The 24,451-nt window shown below is 44.5% G+C and overlaps 1 protein-coding gene across 9 annotated transcripts in view; it reads right to left on the reverse strand.

Annotated features, from left to right (window-relative positions):
- MROH8 (maestro heat like repeat family member 8) overlaps positions 1-24,451 on the reverse strand; it is a 77,393-nt gene that overhangs the window by 38,397 nt on the left and 14,545 nt on the right. For 7 of the 9 annotated variants that reach the window (XR_013398594.1, XR_013398593.1, XR_001447523.3 and 4 more), the window contains 6 exon segments: positions 19,605-19,684; positions 18,129-18,273; positions 17,112-17,207; positions 14,358-14,462; positions 6,581-6,716; positions 2,532-2,656 (listed from right to left, as the gene is read on the reverse strand). Coding sequence is in view for 6 of the 9 variants with exons in the window: in NM_001193970.2 (NP_001180899.1) it covers positions 2,532-2,656; positions 6,581-6,716; positions 14,358-14,462; positions 17,112-17,207; positions 18,129-18,273; positions 19,605-19,684 (687 nt within the window). In the remaining 3 variants the exon portion in view is untranslated. 9 annotated transcript variants of the gene reach the window in all.

Genomic DNA, 24,451 nt, shown 5'->3' on the forward strand with positions numbered 1-24,451 from the left:
GGCACAATCACGGCTCACTGTAGCCTCAACCTCTTGGGCTCAAGTGATCCTCCTGCCTCAGCCTTCTGAGTAGCTGAGGCTACAGGCACCTGCTACCACACTCTGATAATTTTTAGTTTTTGGTAAAGACAGGGGTCTCACTATGTTGTCCAGGCTGGCTGTGAACTCTTGGCTCAAGCGATCCTCCCGCCTCAGACTCCCAAAGTGTTGGGATTATAGCCGTGAGCCATGCACCCAGGCCAGTCTTGTTTATTATGGTAAAAAGGTGGAAGCAATCCAAATGTCCACTGCTAGCATCTGTGCATGGACTTTTGCTGCTCCAACAATGAGGCTGGAGTGCAGTGGTGTGATCACAGCTCACTGCAGCCTGGACTGCCAGGCTCAAGTAATCCTCCGACTTGTTTCCTGAGAAGCTAGGACTACAGGTATGCATCATCACACCCAGCTAATTTTTTTATTTGTAGAGATGGGTCTCGCTATGTTGCCCAGGATGGTCTGGAATCCTGGGCTCAAGTGATCCTTCCGCCTCAGCCTCCCTAAGTGCTAGGATGACAGGGGTGAGCCACTGCAGCCAGCCTGCTGCTCTGACATTTAGAAAGAAGTTTTATTGGCCAGGTACAGTGGCTCATGCCTGTAATCCCAGCTCTTTGGGAGCCTAAAGCGGGAGAAACACTTGAGCCCACGATTCGAGACTAGCTGCTTGGCCAACATGAAGAAACCCCGTCTCTACTAAAAATACAAAAATTAGTTGGGTGTGGTGGTGCATGTCTGTAATCCCAGCTACTTGGGAGGCTGAGGGAGGAGAATCACTTGAACCTGGGAGGCAGAGGTTGCAGTGAGATGAGATCGTGCCACTGCACTTCAGCCTGGGTGACAGAGCGAGACTCCGTCTCAAAAATAAAATAAAATAAAATAAAATAAAATAAAATAAAATAAAATAAAATAAAATAAGCCTGGCATAGTGGCTCACGTCTGCAATCCCACTACTTTGGGAGGCTGAGGCAGGTGGATCACCTGAGGTCAGAGTTCAAGACCAGCCTGACAAACATGGAGAAACCCTGTCTCTACTAAAAATACAAAATTAGCTGGGCGTGGTAGTGAATCCCAGCTACTCAAGAGGCTGAGGCAGGAGAATCGCTTGAACCCAGGAGGCGGAGGTTGCAGCGAGCCAAGATTGAGCCATTGCACTCCAGCCTGGGCGACAAGAGTGAAACTCCGTCTCAAAGAAACACCTCCCCACAAACAAAACAAAACAAAACAAAACAAAACAAGAAAAGAAAAAGAAGCTCAGAAAGAGTCACACTTTTATAGGATAGAACTTAAAAAACAAAGGCCCTAATGTTACACAGCTGACAGGTTCCCAGGCATAATTAAAATGCCTTGTCTGGAGACAACATACTAAAAAATGTGTCATTCTGTCTTTCTTTGCATTTAGTAGTAGATAAAGTCCTTCACATGATTATAATAGGCTTAATTTACTGGGCACTTACTAGTAAATTTTTTTTTTTTTTGAGACGGAGTCTCGCTCTGTCACCCAGGCTGGAGTACAGTGGCCGGATCTCAGCTCACTGCAAGCTCCGCCTCCCGGGTTCCTGCCCTTCTCCTGCCTCAGCCTACCGAGTACCTGGGACTACAGGCGCCCGCCACCTCGCCCGGCTAGATTTTTTGTATTTTTTAGTAGAGACAGGGTTTCACCGTGTTAGCCAGGATGGTCTCGATCTCCTGACCTCGTGATCCACCCGTCTCAGCCTCCCAACGTGTTGGGATTACAGGCTTGAGCCACCGCGCCCGGCCGTAAATTTTTTTTTTTTTACAATTTACACTGTTTACAATTCAGTCGTGGTTTAGCAAAGCATTTTCCATACGATATCTCATTTAACCACGACTGAATTGTAAACAGTGTAAATTAAAAAAAAAAAAATCGTAAAACCTGTCCCAATTTTTACAGATCTCCATCGTGCAGATGAGAAAATTGATGTGCAGAGAGATGAAATTACTTGGTACTTTTCACCCTACATGAGTAAGATCCGTGGGTTTTCTTTATTTTCCCCTAGCCCCTAGAATGCCTGGTACCTAGTGGATGTATAAGTATTTATTGAATAACGCATAACTACATTAATTTAAAAGTGTCTGGCTTGTTGGATCAACCATACTCTCTTGCAGCTCCTTTTTGGGACCAGCATTTACGTTTGCAAGACACTGGCGATTATTAATAGTAGGAGCAGAGCTGGTATGAAGTGAAATCCAGGGATACTGGCCTCAGTGGCAGGTTGACCTTAACCCCCAAACTAAGAGGGCAAGGGGTATATGGGCCAGGATCCTGGTGCCTTGTCTTCAAACTATGGAATGTTTAGAGACCACATTCCTTGGGCAATTGTGTATGGTTTTGTTTTATAAGAAATGACCAGAACTTTTTCCAGAGTGGTTTTTACTATTTTACATTTCCATGAATAAATGCAGGAGACTTCTGGTTGTTCCCCACCCTTGCCAACACTTCTGGCTATGGTTGTAATTTTAGCCATTCTTATTACCTGCGCAATTCTGAAGGGACAGCTGTAGAAGCATTTAGCGGCCGAGCTGTAGAGCTCCAGGAATTCTCGACATTTTGTCAATGCTCTTTTTAAGTTTTGCTGATTTTTCTTGTCATGTATGATATCTGAAAAGAAAATATAAAATATGAATACTTTCTGGCTTCTTTTTTTCTTCTTGATTTTACAGGTCTGCTTGATCTCCAGTTTAAAGTGGATCCCAAGATCTTACTCTTCTTTTTCACTTGAACAAAAATGCCTGGGGGAGGGAGTATGTGTTCATCTGAAGGCTGATTTATTTCTCTTTTCTTATAGAACAATATATAAAAAGAGCCAAAAGAAAAAGCAAAGAGGAGGTCGAGGCAGGTGGATCACTTGAAGTCAAGAGTGTGAGACAACCCTGGCCAACATGGTGAAACTCTGACTCTACAGAAAAATAAAAAAATTAGCCGGGCATGGTGGCACTCTCCTGTAGTCCCAGCTACCTGGGAGGCTGAGGTGGGAGGATCACTGGAACCCAGGAGGCAGAGCTTGCAGTGAGCCGAGATCACACCACTGCACTCCAGCCTGGGTGACAGAGTAAGACCCTGTGGTTTTTTTTTTTTTTTTTTGAGACAGAATTTCATTCTTGTTGCCCAGGCTGGAGTGCAATGGCGTGATCTTGGCTCACTGCAACCTCTGCCTCCTGGGTTCAAGCGATTCTCCTGCCTCAGCCTCTTGAGTAGCTGGGATTACAGGCATGCGCCACCACACCCAGCTAATTTTGTATTTTTAGTAGAGACGGGGTTTCTCCATTTTGGTCAGGCTGGTCTCGAACTCCTGACCTCAGGTGATCCACCCACCTTGGCCTCCCAAAGTGGTGGGATTACAGGCATGAGCCACAACACCCAGCCGACCCTGTCTTTTTTAAAAAAAAAAAAAAAGCAAAAGCAAAGAGTTTTTTGTAAGAGCAGAGCATTTGAGTGATTTGTGAATACAACCAAAGCATGCTACCTTATTTCCCCCCACTGGTGAGGAATGGTGAGGGGTCTCCCTATGAAGCTTAGGTTCCCAGAAAAAATTGCCCAACTTTGTATTACGTATGATAATTCTGATATCAGAACTCTTCATCATTGTCTAGTTTTGCTGATCATTGTAGTGTCTTGTTTTTCTCGTGTTTTATTGTGACCTCATATTTGCTGGAAAAGCCCTTGGCTGAGGATACTCTCTCTCCAACTAGAAAATAAGCTCCCTGAGGGAAGGTATCTTGTCTGTCTCGTTTAGTGATGCATCACTAGAACAATAAATGCTTCATAACTATTTGCTGAATCAATAATCAACTGTATTTCTTTGGCTGTACACCTGGTAGAGACTGCTCATATTCAGAGGTGCCCAATGACAGGACAGTTGCTTTGGGAAGCATGGAGCTTCCTTATCCATGTGAAGCGCAAACCCAGGCAGAGGAATTACAGTTGTGTGTGGCTTAACAATTGGGATACATTCTGAGAAATGCACTGTCAGGCTACTGCATTACTGCATGAACATCACATAGAGTATACTTTTTTTTTTTTAGACAGAGTCTCTCACTCTGTCACCCAGACTGGAGTGTAGTGGTGCAATCTCGGCTCACTGCAACCTCCACCTCCCAGGTTTAAGCGATTCACTTGCCTCAGCCTCCTGAGTAGCTGGGACTACAGGCATGCGCCACCACACCAGGCTAATTTTTGTACTTTTAGTAGAAACAGGGTTTTGCCCTGTTGGCCAGGCTGGTCTTGAATTCCTGACCTCAGGTGATGGACCCTCCTCGGCCTACCAAAGTGCTGGGATTACAGGCATGAGCCACTGCGCCTGGCCTAATTTTTTTTTTTTTTTTTTTACATTCTAAAGTGTTTTTGTTAAAAACTAAGACAAAAACACACACACTAGCCTAGGCCTACACGAGATCAGGATAATCAATACCACTGTCTTCCATCTTCACATCCTGCCCCACTGGAAGGTATTCAGGGCAGTAACACGCATGGAGCTGTCATCTCCTATGATAACGCCTTCTTCAGGAATACCTCCTGAAGGGCCTGCCTGGGGCTGTTTCATAGTTAACTGTTTTTTTAATAAGTAGAAGGAGTACATGCTAAAATAATCATAAAATGTATAGTAAATAAATAAACCAGTAAATAGTTATTATCATTACCAAGGATATGTACTGTACATAATTGTAGGTTCTATACTTTTATATGACTGGTAGTGCAGTAGGTTTGTTTACACCAGTATCACCACAAACGTGAGTAATGCATTGTGCCATAATGTTATGATGGTTACAATGTCACTAGGTGATACAAAATTTTCAGCTCAGCTGGGTATGGTGGTGGACACCCATAGTCCCAGCACTTTAGAAGGCTGGGGTAGGAGCACTGCTTGAGCTCAGGAGTTGGAGACCAGCCTAGGCAACATAGTGAGACTTCGTTTCTTTTTATTCTTTCTCTCTTTCTCTCTCTCTCTCTCTTTCTTTCAGATGGAGTCTCGCTCCGTCACCAGGCTGGAGTGCAGTGACATGATCTCAGCTCACTGCAACCTCTGCCTCCCAGGTTCAAGTGATTCTCCTGCCTCAGCCTCCCAAGTAGCTGGGACTACAGGCATGTGCCACCCCACCCAGCTAATTTTTGTGTTTTTAGTAGAGACGGGGTTTCATCAGGTTGGCCAGGATGGTCTTGATCTCTTGACCTTGTGATCCGCCTGCCTCGGCCTCCCAAAGTGCTGGAATTACAGGTATGAGCCACCGTGCCAAGCCGAGACTTCCTTCCTTTAAAAAAAAAAAAATAATAATAAGGCTGGGCGTGGTGGTTCATGCTGTAATCCTAGCACTTTGGGATGCCGAGGCGGGCAGATCACTTGAGGTCAGGAGTTCGAGACCAGCCTGGCCAACATTAAGTAACATTTAGCAGAGATGTTGAAACCCCATCTCTACTAAAAATACAAAAATGAGCCAGGTGTGGTGGCAGCTGCCTGTAATCCCAGCTACTCGGGAGGCTGAGGCACAAGAACTGCTTGAACCTGGGAGGTGGAGGTTGCAGTGAGCCGAGATCACACCACTGCACTCCAGCCTGGGCAACAGAGCGAGACTCCATCTCAAAATAAGATAAAATAAAATAAAAAGAAAAATTTCAGCTCCATTCTAATCTTATGTGACCCATACATGATCAGTTGTTGACTGAAATGTCATTATATGCTGCATGACTGTACTTGGCAGGGATAGAGTAGACTGAGATTCAAACACCGGGGGAATGCTGGGTTAGATATCTTCTAAAGTCCCTTCTTATCATGGAAGTCAGTGACTCATGCCTTGACCACACTGGCACTCTCTCTATTTTTCAAACTCCTCAAGCTCACGCCTACCAAGGATCCTTTCCTTAGTCATTCCTTCTGCCTAATACACTCTTCTTACCTCTCCAGGTGGCAAACTGCTCTTTATTCTCTGGATTACCTTTTCTGAACCCTGCAACTAGATTTGATTCTTACTCATGGCCCCTGTAATTTCCCTTCATAAGGACATTAATTCTCCTGCAGCCTCGACCTCCTGGGCTCAAGTGATTCTCCCACCTTCACCTCCTGAGTAGCTGAGATCATAGGCATACTCCACCATGCCAGCTAATTTTTAAAATTTTTTGTAGAGAAGGGTTTTTGCCATGTTGCCCAGGCTGGTCTTGAACTCCTGGGCCCAAGCGGTCCTCCCGGCTTGGCCTGGCAAAATGCTATGAATATAGGAGTGAACCACTGCGCCCAGCCTCACTCCTACTTCTGACCAAACTAATCACTCTAGTTTGTCCACAGAGCCACGTTTAGCCACTCCCTGGCTATGCAGATGGATGACAATAGTGGGTCTGATCTAGTATTAGGATTCTAATTATTAAGTCAGTGTTGCTTCATCTCTGCCTATGGACTATGTATCTTTCTCTTTATGAACTACTGTAAAAGGCCTTTCCAGAACATGGGGACTGAATCAATGTGTAAGGAGGGCTGGTGCTTATGTTGTGCTGGAGAATTCACTCAGGACCTCGCAGCCTTCAGCAGTGTCTTACACTTCAGCCTCAGGGTGATATGCAGCAGGTAGTGAATGCTCTCTGCAGCCTCCTCAGCCACATTTTCCTGTGGGTCCCCACAGAGCAGTGCCATCAGAGCCACTAGGTGCCCAAGTCTTTGGAATCGCAGTGGAAGCTTGAGAAAGAAAAAGAAAGATGTCATCAGAATACATGTGCATTTAGTGCCTTCGATTTGAATTGTTGAGAAGTAATCCCAATTCTACTCTCAACTTAAGGGAAGTGTAAGCGTCGCAATCAGCCTGTGGATCTCTGTAGGGTTCATATTTCACATAGGTAGACACGGTATAGCCAGTAGATGGTGTTATTAAGAAATAGGGGAATTCTAACCTAAGTAAACAATCTGAAAAATGAAAAAGCTTTGTGCATGAAGATGTTAATTCTAGCACTGTTTTTATTTTTATTTTTTAATTTTAATTTTTCAGAGTACATAGTAGGTCTATGTATTTGTGGGGTATATAGGCCTGCAATGCATAATAATCACATCATGGAAAACGGAGTATCCACCCCCTCAAGCATTTATTCTTTGTGTTATAAACAGTCCAATTATATTCTTTTAGTTATTTTAATAATTTTTTTTTTTTTGAAACAGAGTTTTGCCCTTTTTGCTCAGGCTGGAGTGCAGTGGCGCGATCTCAGCTCACTGCAACCTCCGCCTCCCGGGTTCAAGTGATTCTCTCGCCTCAGCCTCCCAAATAGTTGGAATTACAAGTGTGAGCCACTGCACCCAGGTGATTTTTGTATTTTTAGTAGAGATGGGGTTTCGCTGTGTTGGCCAGGCTGGTCTCAAACTCTGAACCTCAAGTGATCCACCAGCCTCAGTCTCCCAAATTACACACCTGAGCCACCACAGCTGGCCAAATATACGTACATTTAATATTGCCAAATAAAAATGTATTACATTTTTAATATTATTAAAAAATTACTAATGCACAATAGTCACCCTGTTGTGCTATAAAATATTAGGTCTTATTCATTCTAACAATGTTTTTGGTATCTATTAACCATCCCTACCTCTCCCCAACCCTGCCACCACCCTTCCCAGTCTCTGATAACCTTCCATTTTCTATCTTCATGAATTAAACTGTTTTGATTTTCAGATCCCACAATATGTGAGAACACGTGATGTTTGTCTTTCTATGCCCGGTATATTTCACTTAGCATAATGACCTCCAGTTCCATCCATGTTGTTGCGAATGACAGGATCTCACTCTTTTTATGGCTGAAGAGTACTTCATTGTGTATAAGTACTTCATTGTGTATTCTTTATCCATTCATCTGTTGATGAACACTTACGCTGCTTCCAAACTTTGGCTATTGTGAAGAGTGTCGCAACAAACAAGGGAGTGCAGATATCGCTTCCATATACTGATTTCCTTTCTTTGGGGTATACACCCAGCAGTGGTCTAAAGACCACACTTTGGAAATAATTGCATGACAATAGTAAAGGGAATTATCCTACAGCCAGTCTACGAATACAACCATTAAAAATCAAGTATCTAAGAAATGTATAATGTGTTATTCTGCTAAGTAAAAAAGCTGAACGCGACCAGGCTTGGTGGCTCATGCCAGTAATCCCAGCACTTTGGGAGGCCAAGGTGGGCAGATCACCTGAGGTCAGGGATTCGAGACCAGCCTGCCTCGCCAACATGGCGAAACCCCATCTCTACTAAAAGGACAAAAATCAGCCAGGCGTGGTGGCAGGCAACTGTAATCCCAGCTATTCAGGAGGCTGAGGCAGGAGAATTGCTTGAACCTGGGAGACGCAGGTTGTAGTGAGCCAAGATCACGCCACTACACTCTAGCCTGGGTGACAAGAGTGAGACTCCACCTCAAAATTAATAATACATACATATATAAAGTAAAAAATAAAAATAAAAAGCTGAATGCAAAGTTGAGATATAGCACTTAATTCTATTTGTAAAATTCATTTTTTAAATATCCTGCTTGATTATGGAAAAAAAATCCATGTAATGTAGCTGGCAAAAATCATACCAGAAAAGGAAATATAACTTGAAATAAATACTGAAGAAAATTGGATAAATTAAAAAATTGGCTGGGCGCGGTGGCTCACACCTATAACCCCAGCACTTTGGGAGACCAAGGCGGACGTATTATTTGAGGCCAGGAGTTCAAGACCTGCCTGGCCAACATGGTGAAACCCCGTATCTACTAAAAATACAGAAAAATTAGCTGGGCGTGGTGGTGCATGCCTGTAATCCCAGCTACTCGGGAGGCTGAGGCAGGCGAATTGCTTGAGCCTGGTAGGTGGAGGTGGCAGTCAGCCAAGATCGCACCACTGCACTCCAGCCGGGGCGACAGAATGAGACTCCATCTCAAAATAAATAAATAAATAAAAATTAAAAACTTAAAAATAATAAAAATAAAACATTAAAGTAGAAAAGATAAATGAAGTCAGGAATTTGGTTGGCATGCAGAATGCATAATCATTTGCTTGAGGCAGGCCGTGGAGCAAGGCTCTGAACTCTCTCATGGCGAATGTAGACGCATACACAATGGTCCACAGAACATGATTCACGCTGCCCTTGAGATAACAATCGGCCGGGCGCGGTGGCTCACGCCTGTAATCCCAGCACTTTGGGAGGCCGAGGCAGGTGGATCACGAGGTCAGGAGATCAAGACCATCCTGGCTAACACGGTGAAACCCCGTCTCTACTACAAATACAAAAAATTAGCCAGGTGTGGTGGTGGGCACCTGTAGTCCCAGCTACTTGGGAGGCTGAGGCAGGAGAATGGCGTGAACCCGGGAGGCGAAGCTTGCAGTGAGCCGAGAGGGCACCACTGCACTGCAGACTGGGTGACAGAGCGAGACTCCGTCTCAAAAAAAAAAAAAAAAAAAAGAAGATAACAAGCAACTAGCCATGCAGAGGAAGCACAGCTTTTCCTAGGGTTGAGATGGAAAGAAATTTTTTCTGTGGCTCTACAGAAATAAGACACAGAAATATTGTGAACAGCCTTTACAACCTATTTACAGTAAACACAGCAACACACAAAGCTGTGTAACATCTTTAATTCACTGATATAACCTTCATTCATTCAATCAACCAATAAATACGGTGTCAGTTATGTGCCAGGAACTATGACTGGCACTGGGGATATAAGCAGTGAACAAAAGAGAATATCCCTGCTTGCGGAGGTGATGATCTAGTTAGGGAAACACAAAGTAAACAAAATAGATATGTAAAATGTTATTATGTATCAAATGATGATAAATGTCATGATTAACAAAAATTCAGGGGAAAGGGTAAGAATTGTTTAGGATAGTCAGGGAAGGCCTCACTAATACTGAAATAAGAGACTGAGCCACGGAGATACCCAGGAGAAGAGCATTCTGAGCAGAGAGAATGCCAAGTGCCAAGGACTGAGATGGGTGTGTTTGGTGTTTCTGAGGAACCATAAGTAGGTGAGATTGGCTGGAGCAATGTAAATGAGAAGGAAAGAAATAGAAAGTAGATGAAGAATGGGCCAGAAGGTGTTGCAACCTGCAGAACGTTGTGAGGACTTTGGCCAGCGGAGGGTCTTGAGCAGAGAAGGGACACGGGTTGACTTACATTTACTCAATCAATACTGAATTGAGCATCAACCACATGGCAGATTCTGTGCTAGGCAGGCACTGGGGCTACTGTGGTGAACAAGACAAGTATAATTGCAAGGTACAGTGGCTCATGTCTATAATCCCAGCATTTTGGAAGGCAGAGGTGGGAGGATTGTTTGACCCCAAGAGTTTGAGACCAGCTTGGGCAATATAGTGAGACCCCATCTTTATAAAAAATTAAAAAATTAACCAGGCATGGTGGTACATGCCTGTAGTCCCAGCTACTAGGGAGGCTAAGGCAGGAGCATTGCTTAAGGCCAGGAGGTTGAGGCTGCAGTAAGCCATGATCGCACTACTGCACTCCAATCTGGGTGACAGAGCGAGACCCTGTCTCACAAAAAAAAAAAGAAAAGAAAAGAAAAAAAAAAAACAACAGAGGAGCATAATCACTGGTAGAATTTATACTTTATTAGTGGGAAACAGATAACACAGCAACAAAGGAAGAATCAAGCCAGATAACCTCTGATTCTAGACAGCCCTAGGAAGGAGAGAGAGATGAGACAGAGAGCAAACGTAGGTCTGTCTGTGGTGAGCAGAGGCCCTTTTGAGGTCAACACATCTGAACACAGTGCTAAGGAACCAGGAGAGGCTGGCTCTGGGCAGAGCTAGGGAAGTTCACTCCAAGCAGAGAAGGCAGCAAGTGCAAAGGCCATGAGGCAACATGAGCCTTATGTGGGAAGGAACATAAAGGCGGCTGCTCTGTGGTAAGTCAGGGGACTTAGGTGTAGAGAGGCAGGCAGAGCTACATCAGACACGACCCCATATTCTAAGATCAGTTTGGAAATCACTGGATCAAACAAGTGACATGAGGAAAAAAAAGAAAATGAAGAAAAAGAAAAACAGAGGAGAAAGCAAAGAAACAAGCAAGAATGACATGGGTCTGAAGAGGATGACTCTGGCTATATGCAGAGAACAAATTGGGAGTGGAAGCCCCCACCCCAACACACTCATGCACAAAAAAGAACTTGGAAGGTGTCAGGCATGGTGGCTCTGCCTGTAATCCCAGCACTGTGGGAGGCCGAGGCAGGCAGATCACTTGAGGCCAGGGATTTGAGACCAGCCTGGCCAACATAGTGAGACTCTGTCTCTACTAAAACTACAAAAATTAGCCAGGCGTGGTGGCCTGCACCTGTCACTGAATGACAAACAGTTAATAAGTTTTATAATCATAATATTAAGAACCCCAAACTTTATCAAGACAAAAAAGGCCACTGAAGAATTATGCTCCTAGTTTGATTACTAAATGCTTCTTTAATATTTCCTTTTTTCATTCTTTATTCTTTAGGTTTCTTTGAGAATATGAGAAAAGTTAGAGACCCAAATAATATATATCTGTCAAAACTCATTGAACTATACACTTAAATTGGATAAATTCATTGTACATAAATTATACCTCAATAAAATTGGTTTAAAAAAAACTATGGACCTTCCTCAGAAAAATCCAGAAGAGGACGGGTGCGGTGGCTCATGTCTGTAATCCCAGCACTTTGGGAAGCCAAGGGAAGAGGATCACTTGAGCCCGGGAGTTTGAGACCGGCCAGGGCAACATGGTGAAACTCCATCTCTACAAAAATGTATACAAAAATTAGCCAGGCGCGGTGGTGTGTGCTTGTAGTCCCAGCTACTAGGGAGGCTGAGGCAGGAGGATTGCTTGGGCCTGGGAGGTCAAGGCTTCAGTGAGCCATGATCATGCCACTGTACTACAGCCTAGGTGACAGAATGAGATCCTGTCTCAAAAAAAAAAAAAAAAAAAAGGAAAACCCAGAAGACTGCACCGCACCACATACTGCACACTCTGCAGACAACTTGTGGATGTTCACAGACCCCAGTGGCACCCAGGTTAACCACTCTCATATTTGCATCTCTCTCTCTCTGTTTTTTTGTTTTGTTTTATTTTTTTTTGAGATGGAGTCTTGCTCTGTAGCCCAGGCTGGAGTTCAGTGGTATCATCTCAGCTCCCTGCAGCCTCCATCTCCCAGCTTCAAGTGATTTTCCTGCCTCAGCCTCCTGGATAGCTGGGATTACAGGTGCCCGCCACCACGCCTGGCTAATTTTTGTATTTTTAATAGAGATGGGGTTTCACCGTGTTGGCCAGGCTGGTCTCGAACTCCTGAGCTCAAGTGATCCACTTGCCTCGGCCTCCTAAAGTGCTGGGATTGCAGACATAAGCTACTCCTCCCGGCCCCATATTTGCAACTCTTTCCAGGAAAAAAATACCCTAAGGAAGATCTCCAGGACTTGGAGAGAGATTAACGTATAGGAGGGAATCATCTGAAACTCTCCTCTTTAATCTGTTGCCAAAATTAGAGGTCGAGGGTTGTGGAAGGAAGAACAATGCATTGTTGGTATAGAATAATAGGGTAGTCAGTGATGGCCAGAAGTTACTTGCTTTTATTCACTAAAGAGAAAAAAGGAAGTAGCATAGTTGGAGGGGCTGCACTTACTTTAGTAAGTTTGGATATCGTTTCAATGTGAGAAATAAAGGACCGACTGGAATACAGTCCTTTTAAACATGACTGTTAGAACATCTGTATCAGGAACAAAAAAGTATCTTCCCTCTTGTGCTTTGGGGAGGGAAAAAAAAGGAAAAAAGATAAAAAAGAAAAGAAAAGAGAAGAAAAGAGAAAAGAAAAGAAAAGAACAAATTATCTAAGGAAAATTTTGGTATAAGGACCTAGCATTCCTACCCTACCAACCTCTCTTCCAATTCCCAGGCCTTACTATGCAGGTTGGAGAAATGATCGATGGAGACAGGAGACACTCCAATGGCTAGAAAACCTGCTCAGGGAAGGGCAAAGAGATTATCAGGTAGAAAAAGGAGTAGACCCAGGAAGGAGGAACGAAGTTTTGAGGAATTCTTGTTAGGAGTTACGGAGAGGATTCTCAACCAAGAAGTGAGTGAGTGAGTGAAAAATAAAGACTTTTTTGTTTGTGTGTTTGTTTGTTTGTTTGTTTTTGAGATGGAGTTTTGCTCTTTGTTGCCCAGGCTGGAGTGCAGTGGCATGATCTTGGCTCATTGCAACCTCTGTCGCCCAGGTTCAAGCAATTCAAGGAGATTTTTAAAAAAGAGATAAGGCTGGGTGCAGTGGCTCATGCCTGTAATTCCAGTGCTTTGGGAGGCTGAGGCAGGAGGATTACTTGAAGCCAGGAGTCAACACCAGCCTGGACAACAAAGCGAGACCCCATTTCTACAAAAAAAAAAAAATTGTTTTTATTTGAGACGGAGTCTTGCTCTGTCACCCAGACTGGAGTGCAGTGGCGCAATCTCAGTTCACCACAAGCTCTGCCTCCCGGGTTCACACCATTCTCCTGCCTCAGCCTCCCAAGTAGCTGGGACTACAGGTGCCCACCACCACGCTCAGCTAATTTTTTTTTTTTTTTTTTTTTAGTAGAGACAGGGTTTCACCATGTTAGCCAGGATGATCTCGATCTCCTGACCTCGTGATCCACCTGCCTTGGCCTCCCAAAGTGCTGGGATTACAGGCGTTAGCCACCATGCCCAGCCCACAGAAAATTTTAAAAATTAGCCAGGCGTGGTGGCGTGTGGCTGTAGTCCCAGCTACTTGGAAGGCTGAGGCAGGAAGATTGCTTGAGGCCAGGAGTTCAAGGCTGCAGTGAGCTACGATGGCCCCATTGCACTCCAGCCTGAGTGATGGATCAAGACCCTGCCTTGAATAATGATAATAATAATAATGAGATGCCATAGGGGAGATGACTCAGAACTGAGAAGTGAGAGAGAGAAAGAGAAATGTGAGGATCTGAAAAGAGGTGCCCTAGTATCATGCTCTGAGTTGCTGGGAGATACTGAAGTCGATTTATTTAAATTTGCCTGCTGTACTCAAATATAATACTATACAGACACTAGGCCACCGTGGGCCTCAGGTATTTTCAGGTTATAGTTACTATATCATTATGTTCCAGCTGTTGTGCTAAGCAATGGGGATGCAAAGATTAATCAACACAGCAACTGGCCCCAAGCTGCTCAGGAGAAGAGCAGATATGAAGACAATGCTAAGTGCTATGATAGTACATGAGCACGAAGGGGACACAGAACCAGCCTGGGGAGTCACAAAGAGGAGGGGAAATAGGCAGAGAGGGAATGGCTTTGGATCTTTCCTCCTCTGCAACTGAAGGGCTGCTCACCTTCAAGCTGAGATGTCTGGATAAGCACTTCAGAACCTGAGTCATACTGGCCGTGGCCCGTTCCCGCTCATGGTCTTTGACTGACTGTAACCAGGGGTCCAAGTGCTGTGAGAAACAAAGGGAGGCTAAATGGCTTATCAGGAAGATTTGGGATACCATCTTTATTGTGTTTAGAAAGAAATGTAGAGAGACAAGTTCCATGTTGCTACTGATCTGAAAATACTTTGCTAAATGCTATTATAGCTCGGGTGCTATGCCAAGCGAGCCACAAAGACATGGGTGGTGGGTGGTTTGGTTGTTATATAGGAGCTTAGGAGCTTCTTCTTTTTTTTTTCTTTTCTTTTTGAGATGGAGTCTCGCTCTGTTGCCCAGGCTGGAGTGCAATAGCATGATCTCAACTCACTGCAACCTCCGCCTCCTGAATTCAAGTGATTCTCTTGCCTCAGCCTCTCGAGTAGCTGGGACTACAGGCACCCGCCACCACCCTCGGCTAATTTCTGTATTTTTGTAGAGATGGGGTTTCACCGTGTTGGCCAGGCTGATCTTGAACTCCTGATCTCAGGTGACCCACCCGCCTTGGCCCCACAAAGTGCTGGGATTACAGGTGTGAGCCACTATGCCTGGCTAGAGCTTATTTTCTAGACTTATTTTCTCTTCAGCCCAATTCTTCAATTAATTATTCTGTACTTTTGAATGTTTTTAGCCCTTTCAAATCTGCTTTGGAAAGAAATAAAGTTAATAACATGCTACTGATATTAAAGTTTAACTCTGAGGACAGCCAGGTGTGGTTGCTCATGCCTGTAATCCCAGCACGGCGGGAGGGATTATACAGATGGAGCCCAGGATTTGGAGACCAGCCTGGGCAACATGGTGAAACCCCATCTCTACAAAAAAATACAAAAATTAGCTGGGCATGGTGGCATGCGCCTGTAGTCCCAGCTGCTTGGGAGGCTGAGGTGGGGTGACTGCTTGAGTCCAGGAGCTGGAGACTGCAGTGAGCTGAAATCGCACCACTGTAATCCAGCCTAAGTGACAGAGCAAGATCCTGTCTCAAAAAAAGAAAAAAAGAAAGGCTTGAATTAAGCTGCCAAAGCAGGAAAGTACAAAGTACAATTGGATAGAGAGGAGAAACCCAATCTGGCTGGTATGCTAACGTACAAATAAAAGAGGAATGAGAAATAGTACTAAGGTCAGTTAGGACAAGAATAAATGCCCATCAAAGCATTTAAGAAAATAAGCTAGAAAATAAGCTTCTGAAGCAGCCAAACTACCCAACTGCCTAGGTCTTTGTGCCTTGCTTGTCAGTTAGGACAACAATAAATGCATCATTTGGGTGCAAACGATTAATAATAGCTTAAAGGGTTATTCCTTTCTGGGATATTTATATCTTAAAAAAGGGTAAGAAAAATAAAAACAACAACAGTAAAAAAAGGGTGGGAGAGCAAGATACCTGAACGTAGTCAGTGAATGCCAATGAATCAGTCTCTAGTGATGGAACAGCATATATAGGAACAGGTGCAGGTCAGAGCAGTTGGTCATTACAATCTTTGAGTACCATCTGGTAGGAAGCTACTTATTTACTAGCTCTTTTTTTGTTTTTGAGAAGTCATCTCACTCTACCACCTAGGCTGGAGTACAGTGGCACAATCTTGGCTCACTGCAACCTCCACCCCTGGGTTCAAGCAATTCTCCTGCCTCAGTCTCCCGAGTAGCTGGGACTACAGGCATGTGCCACCACGCCTGGCTAATTTTGCATTTTTAGTAGGGACAGGTTTTTACCATGTTAGCCAGGCTGGTCTCAAACTCCTGACCTCAAATGATTGATTTGCCTGCCTTGGCCTCCCCAAGTGCTGGGATTACAGGCATGAGCCACCATGCCTGGCCTTACTAACTCTTGAGGCTGACCCTTCCCTCGTCACTGAATAAAACCCTTCTATGCTAGTAAGGAATAATAATTTTTATTTTTTTTGAGACAGTCTCTCTCTGTCACCCAGGCTGGAGTGTAGTGCTATGATCTCTGCTCACTGCAACCTCTGCCTCCTGTGTTCAAGTGATTCTCGTGCCTCAGCCTCCTGAGTAGCTGGGATTACAGGTGTGCACCACCACTCCTGGCTTTTTTTTTTTTTTTTTTTAGTAGAGTCAGGGTTTCGCCATGTTGGCGAGGCTGGTCTCAAACTCCTGGCCTCAAGTGATCCCCCCACCTTGGCCTCCCAAAGTGCTGGGATTACAGGCGTGAAACACTGTGCCCCACCCCCAGGAATACTAATTTAAAGAATAATTATAGCAACCATTTAAACAATTTATTGTAGCTGGGTGCAGTAGCTCATGCCTATAATCCCAGCATTTTGGGAGGCTGAGGTGGGAGGATAACTTGAGGCCAAGAATTCGAGGCGGCTGGGAGCTATAATGGTGCCACTGCACCCCAGCCTGGGCAATAGAGCAAGACTCTGTCTCTGAAAATAAACAAACAATTTATTGAAGGTCATTTATTCAATATTCACAGTAATTATTATCTCCATGTAAATGTGAAGAAATGCAACTCTGAGCAAGCAAATTCCTTGCAGAATTTCTAGAGGGAGGACTTGTAACCAATAAATGGCAGAGTCAGCATTTGAACCCAAGTCTCTGACTCAAAGTTGATAGCTGATACTCTTTACTGTGCTGCCTCTTACATTGAATCCTTCCACATTTTCATCTCCCACTTTCACCAGTTAATAGGAACCATTTCCCATTCTCCCTTGATATCTTGTTTACCTTAATAATGGTGTCAAGATTTTCCAAATATGGGTCTTTTACCACCAAACTCTGGAGCATCTCAGAGAACGCCTGAAATGTCTGCCTGTAAAGACACTGAAAAGGCACAGGATCAGCAATGCTCCCGCCCCACGTGAAGTTCCCCTAGCATGGGACAGTTGGGATGCTCTTCATGTGACCCTAAGACTTTACTCAAAGTTGCAGAACCAGTGTAAAGGCACTAGTAGATTGTTTGTGGCATGAGGTAAAAAGGAGTACATGTTCATTTCAAACGGACGCCTCGGCATTAGAGGGATCACAGCTGACTGAGTCTTAACGGCTTAGGGGTCACTAAGATTCTTTAAAGTTGGCTTGTGACTCTTTCTGATATCTTCAAACAGAGGGGAATAAAGTTCTCTTGGGTAACTGCTTGACCAACCAGTTTATTTGCCACTGAAGAAGAGATCAAGGCCTGCACGTACCCTGTCCTCTGCTTGAAAGTTTTCTCTCCAGACATACCCACACCTTTCTTCTTTCAATTATCACCCCATTATGAAGGCTTTGCCTGACCACCCATGTGCCTCCCAACCTCAGGGCTCTTTATCTTGCTCTTTCCCTGCTTTACATTTTCATAACACTTATTATCAGCTGACATCTTATATTTATGTATCAACAGTTTTTCTCTCTGCACTAGAATGTAAGCTCCATGAGTGGGACTGGACTGCTGTATTCCTACTGCCTATCATAATTTTTGGCATATGATGATATATGGCATATTATATGCTTAAATAAATGTTAAGCATACAAGCGAGTGCTCCCACCTTATTTTAAAGCCAAAAAGAGGGAAAGAATAAAGGGAAAAGGAAAGAAAACAAAATGAAGGGTTGAAAGAAGCTATCTTCTAATTTAACCACCTATTTTATTTGCCAGATTTAGCTTATGGTTTTTGTCCAGTTTCAAAATATCAAATGCACTCTCCAAAGGCCAAGATCAGTTGACCCTGTGGATGGAAAGTTGCTAAAGCAAAGCATGAGTTACCTCTGTGTTGCAGGTCCCATTGGGCATGATTTCCTGTATCTGGGTGAGAGTCCTTACAGAGGGCAGAGTGATTATACTCTTGATGACAAGACTGAACAACTCAGCTCGATCTTCAGAGCCAAACAGCAAATGGACATCTTGGTAACTAAGAAAACACAGTTTGGGAACAGCAAGCTGGGAAGAAGGTTTGATTTGATATTGATAAGCAGAGATCAACTAAAAAGGAAAGGGTAGACAGGCTGGTGTACTGTTCTGATGGGAGAGATAAATGGCATAGCTTGTCAGCCTGTTCAGATAAATCTCACAAAAGGTTAGAGGAAGAGTTTTCCCCCAAAAAGTTACTGGAATAATATCCTTCCAGGCTTCCCTTCAGTTCAGCCACAGGGGGAAGCCTGCTACAGTCTAACGTAGTAAGCCACAATTTTCCAAAGCACATTCTGCTGAATGTTCATTTGGGGAATCATGGGTTGAATCTAGTTAAAGAACTTTTTAACCACAAGACTTCTCAGGGCCTTTGATCAGTTTAATCACTACCATATAACTCTCTGAGAGGTAAACAACAGGCAGCACTTCCAAGTTTCTTAGAAGTCGGAACTCTAATGTCATGAAACATATATGGGAGTAACTTCCCGCCAAATATACTTTGGATAAAACTGAACTCCAAAGAGATTCCAATAAAGTCTTTCAGATATGGATAGTATATGAAATCAAAGTGCTTACTCAAAAACACAGATTTAGCTTCCTCTTTTCTTTTCTTTTCTTTTTTTTTTTTTTTTGATACAGAGTCTCGCTCTGTAGCCCAGGCTGGAGTGCAGTGGCCGGATCTCAGCTCACTGCAAGCTCCGCCTCCCGGGTTCACGCCATTCTCCGGCCTCAGCCTCCCGAGTAGCTGGGACTACAGGCGCTGCCACCTCGCCCGGCTATTTTTTGTATTTCTTAGTAGAGACGGGGTTTCACCGTGTTAGCCAGGATGGTCTCGATCTCCTGACCTCGTGATCCGCCCATCTCGGCCTCCCAAAGTGCTGGGATTACAGGCTTGAGCCACCGTGCCCGGCCCCTCTTTTCTATATGAACAGTTTCCAAAAGTTAAAAATATGGATCATGGCCAGGTGCAGTGGCTCATGCCTGTAATCCCAGCACTTTTGGAAGCTGAGGCAGGTGGATCACTTGAGGTCAGGAATTTGAGACGAGCCTGGCCAACATGGCAAAACCCCGTCTCTGCTAAAAATACAAAAATTAGCCAGGCATGGTAGTACACACCTGTAATCTCAGCTACTCGGGAAGCTGAGTGAGGCAGGAGAACTGCTTGAACCCAGGGGGCAGAGGTTGCAGTGACTCAAGATCATGCCACTGCACTCCAGCCTGGGGGACAGAGAGAGACTCCATTTAAAAAAAAAAAAAGGGTCATGTCAGTTGGACCTGGCATTGACCCTGAGTGGAACCAAGATGCCTGTGTAAGGGGCATGTGGGCATCACCTGAGATCAGCGATGGTGACAAAGACCTCCTGGCGCACGAGACTGGACAGAGAATGCGGGCGCTCCTCTTGTACCAGTACCTGCAGTGAGAGTTGAGAAAGTACCCATTCATTAGGCCAGCGATGATCAGAGAGTGGGTGGCCAGCAAGAACCACAACAGGTCCTTCAGCCGGCCCTGCTCTTAGGCCCCAGATGCCTGGCAGCAGGACAGTGACAGGGATAGGGGTTTATTCTCTTGAGCCAGACCCCAGACCCTGGCTCTGCCTCTTACCAGCTGTTTGAGCTGACACAAATTATTTAACCTCCTTGTGCCTCAGTTTGCTCATCTGTAAAACCAGAAAACAGTAATACTTACCTCCATGGGGTGGCTGTGAGTACTCACTGAGCAAATTCATGACACCCAGCAGCGCTGTGTAATTGTTAGTGTCTGTTATTCGTTCTTTTTATCACCAGGGATTATTTCTAGTTTAGGCATTCTAACTCCTCCTCCACTAAACCAGCCATCTCTCTAAAATCACGTCTAATATTCTGAGTTACTTGTCCTGGAAAAAGAACAACTTTCCAAATTACAAACTGGCAGAGGGAAAGCTGCCTTGCTGTGCTGGAGTGATAAGCAGGGGCTTTGGAGTGGGACAGTCCCTGGGCTGCGCACTGGCTCTGCCGCTCACTCACTGTGTGAGCCGGAATGTGTTGTTTAATTCCCTGTGCCTGAGTTGCCTTATCTGTACAGAGAAAATGAGCTGACGTAAATGACTGTAGCTGACTGGATGCAGTGGCTCACGCCTGTAATCCTAGCACTTTGGGAGGCTGAGGAGGGTGGATCACCTGAGGTCAGGAGTTCGAAAGCAGGTGCCTACAATCCCAGCTACTCGGGAGGCTGAGGTAGGAGAATGGCTGGAACCCAGGAGGTGGAGGTTCCAGTGAGCCGAAGTCACACCACTGCACTCCAGCCTGGGTGAAAGAGTGAAACTCTGTCTCAAAAAAAAAAAAAAAAAAAAAGACTGTAGCAGAAGCCTTGCTGGACTGTCCACCAGGCCCCTCTGGGAACTGTCCCCAACCCATAGAAATGGGCACCTCAAAGTTACGTGTCTGCTAGGTTGTTCTGTCCCACTGGCCACAGCTCATCTGTCCCAGAGTAGACACCAAGGTCTATTAGACTCTCTCTGGAATCTGGAACTGGGACACAGAGCTTCAATCTCAGTCTGGATGGTCTTCTAAAGGAAAAAATTTAAAATTTGGAAGCACTGGTCCCTATGAATAAGGCAACTGAGAGGGCCAATTTTGGGGAGAAAAGATGGAGGAGAGGGAGACGGGGTGGGGGCAGGGAGGGAGAGAGAGAGAGAGAGAGAGAGAGAGAGAGAGAGAGAGAGGAGAAATGGAAATTCATACAAAGGAGCAAAAACAAGAGATTGAAAGTTCTCCTTGAGTATGTGGAAGCTATTTATTTTCTAGATTCATTCCCTTCCTAGGTCAGGCTGCTCCTCCTGTCAAGGTGTTCTGGGAAACACTCAGTGATCCTTAGAACAAATCTCACCTTTTGCGCTTCAGCTGCTTCTAGAGGATTTCTCTTACCTGCAACCAAAAAGATCTCACTAGGAACTTAGGATGCAGGCCAGGCGTGGTGGATCATGCCTGTAATCCAAGCACTTTGGGAGGCTGAGGCAAGTGCATCACCTGAGGTCAGGAGTTCGAGATCAGCCTGGCCAACATGGTGAAACCCCGTCTCATCTTAAAGTACAAAAATTAGCCAGGCATGGTGGTGTGTGCCTGTAGTCCCAGCTACTAGGGAGGCTGAGGCAGGAGAATCACTCGAAGTCGGGAGGCAGAGGTTGCAGTGAGCCGAGATGGTGCCATTGTACTCCAGCCTGGGCAACGAGAGTGAAACTCCATCTCAAAAACAACAAAAAAACTTAGGATGCAGTAAGTGCTCAATAAACACTACAAGGTTCCCTTTCTGAGTTTTTCTCCTCTTACTTTCCAGCTCTGGTCTGACTCCGATCTTGCTGGTGGGCTGCTGCTTTCTTTCCTTTTTTCCTCAAGGAGCGCATTTATTCTTGTGGCTTTATAGTCTGGAAGGGATGAAGCCTAAGACTCTGTCTTCAGCCCTGACAGCTCTCCCAGGGCTCTACTCGACTGCATCCGGTTATCTCAAGGGCACAGCCACTAACATCCCCAGAATTTTGGCATTAAAGTCAGTTCACTGTGGTCCCCGTGCAAAGAACACAGCTTCCTGTCCTATAATAGTTGTCAATTGTTCCCTTTCCCAGGGCTCACTAAAAAGGTGATTTATGCTTTTTTTCTTTTGTTCAAGCCCTACATCCCATTAGTTATAGCATCAGCCACCCCCTGCTCTGCACGGTTTCTGTGACTCTCCATTCCTGGAGCCATACACCTTCATGTGGATGAAAGCAGCATCTCTTAGCTGAAGCCCCAGGCTTGCAATCCCCTCTGACTTCAATTGACTTGATCCACTTCTGCCAGAATCATCTTTTCTTTATTTAATCAGTTGGATATTGAAGGTTTATTATTTGTTCACAGTTATGCTAGCCTCTACAGGGAATTCAGAAGTGAGAGGGTATTTTTTGTTAGTAGAGTATGTGTGTAGCAGGAACTTCCTGGGTGACTGCCCAGATCACAGCAATCACCCCTTCTCCCTGGGAATGCCTCCAAAACGCAGGGTGGGACACCCAGAAGTCATATCATTACTACATGATCTTGTCCCCCGGCAAACCTTATTGATGCAGGGTGGGGAACAGACCAGTCTGGGTCAATCAGATTTTCTCTTGCAGAATTTGGAATCTTACAGTCACAGGCACAAAGCAGGAGTTGCTACAGGGTTGAGTCATGGTGATGGTAGCGAAGCCCCTGCCTCTGAGACCTCTGGAGCTGTCCCGGAGCTTACTTTTCTGGAGACTTGTTTAAACCTCTTAGAGTCTGAGAGAGATATCCCAGCATCTTTTTTTTGTAACTTACTTGAGCCAGAGGTGATTTTTGTTTCTTGCCTGAAGAATCCTAACTAATCCAAACAAAATCAGAAGTTTTGTCTCAAAGGTCTTTTTTTGTTGTTGTTGTTTGTTTGTTTTTTGTGAGACAGAGTCTGGCTCTGTCGCCCAGGCTGGAGTGCAATGGTGTGATCTTGGCTTACTGCAACCTCCGCCTCCCAAGTTCAAGCGATTCTCCTGCCTCAGCCTCCTGAGTAGCTGGGACTACAGGTGCCTACCACCGTGCCTGGTTAATTTTTGTATTTTCAGTAGAGATGGGGTTTCACCATGTTGGCCAGGCTGGTCTCAAACTCCTGACATCAGGTGATCCTCCCACCTCAGCCTCCCAAAACGCCGGGATTACAGACGTGAGCCATTGTGCCCTGGCCTGTCTCAAAGGTCTTAACAAAAGTCGAGTGATCCACCTGGACTAATTTCACCCTAATCCTGCTGTCACTTTATATCCCAGTTGCCACAGCCTGCCTCCCTTCCCTTTCCTTCCTTCCTTTCTCTTTTTCTTTTTTTCTTTTCTTTCTTCTTTCTTTTCTTTTTTTTCTTTCTTTCCTTTGTCTTTTTCTTTCTCTTCTTCCTCTTTCCTTTCTTTCTTTCTCTTTCCTCTTTCTCTCCTTCCTTCCTTATCTTTTTCTTTCCTTTTTCTTTCTCTCCTTCCTTCCTTTCCCCTTTGTTCCTACCTTCCCTCCCTCCCTCTTCTTTCTCCCTTTCCCTTCCCTTCCCTCCCTCCCTCCTTCTCTCTCCCTCTTTTTCTCTCCCTCCCTCCTCCTTCTCTCCCTCTCTCTGTCTCCCTTTCCCTCTCTCTCTCTCTTTCTTTAAAGATGGAGGTCTTACTATGTTCCTGAGGCTGGAGTGCACTAGCTATTCATAAGCACGATCATAGCTCACTACAGCCTCCAACTTCTGGGCTCAAGCGTTCCTCCTGCCTCAGCCTCCAGAGTGACTGGGACTACAGGCAGGTGCTGCCACACCCAGGCTCTTTTTATTTTTCATGAAAGTTCTCAACATTATATACTGTATATATTGTATATTTTTATATTATATTACATATCGTATATATTTTACAATATACAATAAACTGTACATATTTAAAGCATACAGTTTGATGATCTTTGATACATGTGTATATCCATGAAACCATCACCATCCTCAAGAGAATGAACATTTCTATCACTCCCAAAAGTTTATTTGTGCTACTTTGTAATTCCTCGCTCCTTCTCCTCCTCATTCAACCTCCACCTCTAGGTTACCGCTGCTCTGCTGTCACTACAGATGCGTTGGCATCTTCTCAAATTTCATATAAATAGAATCACGCAGTATATCCTCTTTTTAAAATGTTTGGCTTCTTTCACTCAGCATAACTATTTTGAGATTGTTCCAAGTTGTAGCATATTTCCATAGTTCCTTTTTATTCTCAAGTAGTATTCCATTATATGGATATACAATACCACAATTTGTTTATCCATTCACCTGCTAATGAACACTTGGGTTTCTTCTAGGGTTTGGCTTTTACATATAGAGCTGCTGTGAACATTTGTGCATACATCTTTGTGTGGACATATGCTTCGTTTTACCTAGGAGTGAAATTGCTGGGTCATATGGTAAGTATATGTTTCACTTTTTAAGAAACTGCCAAATTGTTTTCCAAAGTGGTTGTGTTATTTCACATTCCTGGCAGCAACGTATGAGAATTTTAGTTGCTTCATATCCTTGCCAATATTTGGTATTGCCTTTCTTCTTTATTTTAGCCATTTTAGTAGGTGTATAGTTGAAGCTTACTGTTGTTTTAGTTTGCCTTTCCCTAATCACAATGATCAGCATCTTTTCATGTGCTTATTTAGAAATTTTTGGTGA

This window comes from Macaca mulatta, chromosome 10 (genome assembly GCF_049350105.2).
Source record: "Macaca mulatta isolate MMU2019108-1 chromosome 10, T2T-MMU8v2.0, whole genome shotgun sequence".
Classification (NCBI taxonomy): domain Eukaryota; kingdom Metazoa; phylum Chordata; class Mammalia; order Primates; family Cercopithecidae; genus Macaca; species Macaca mulatta.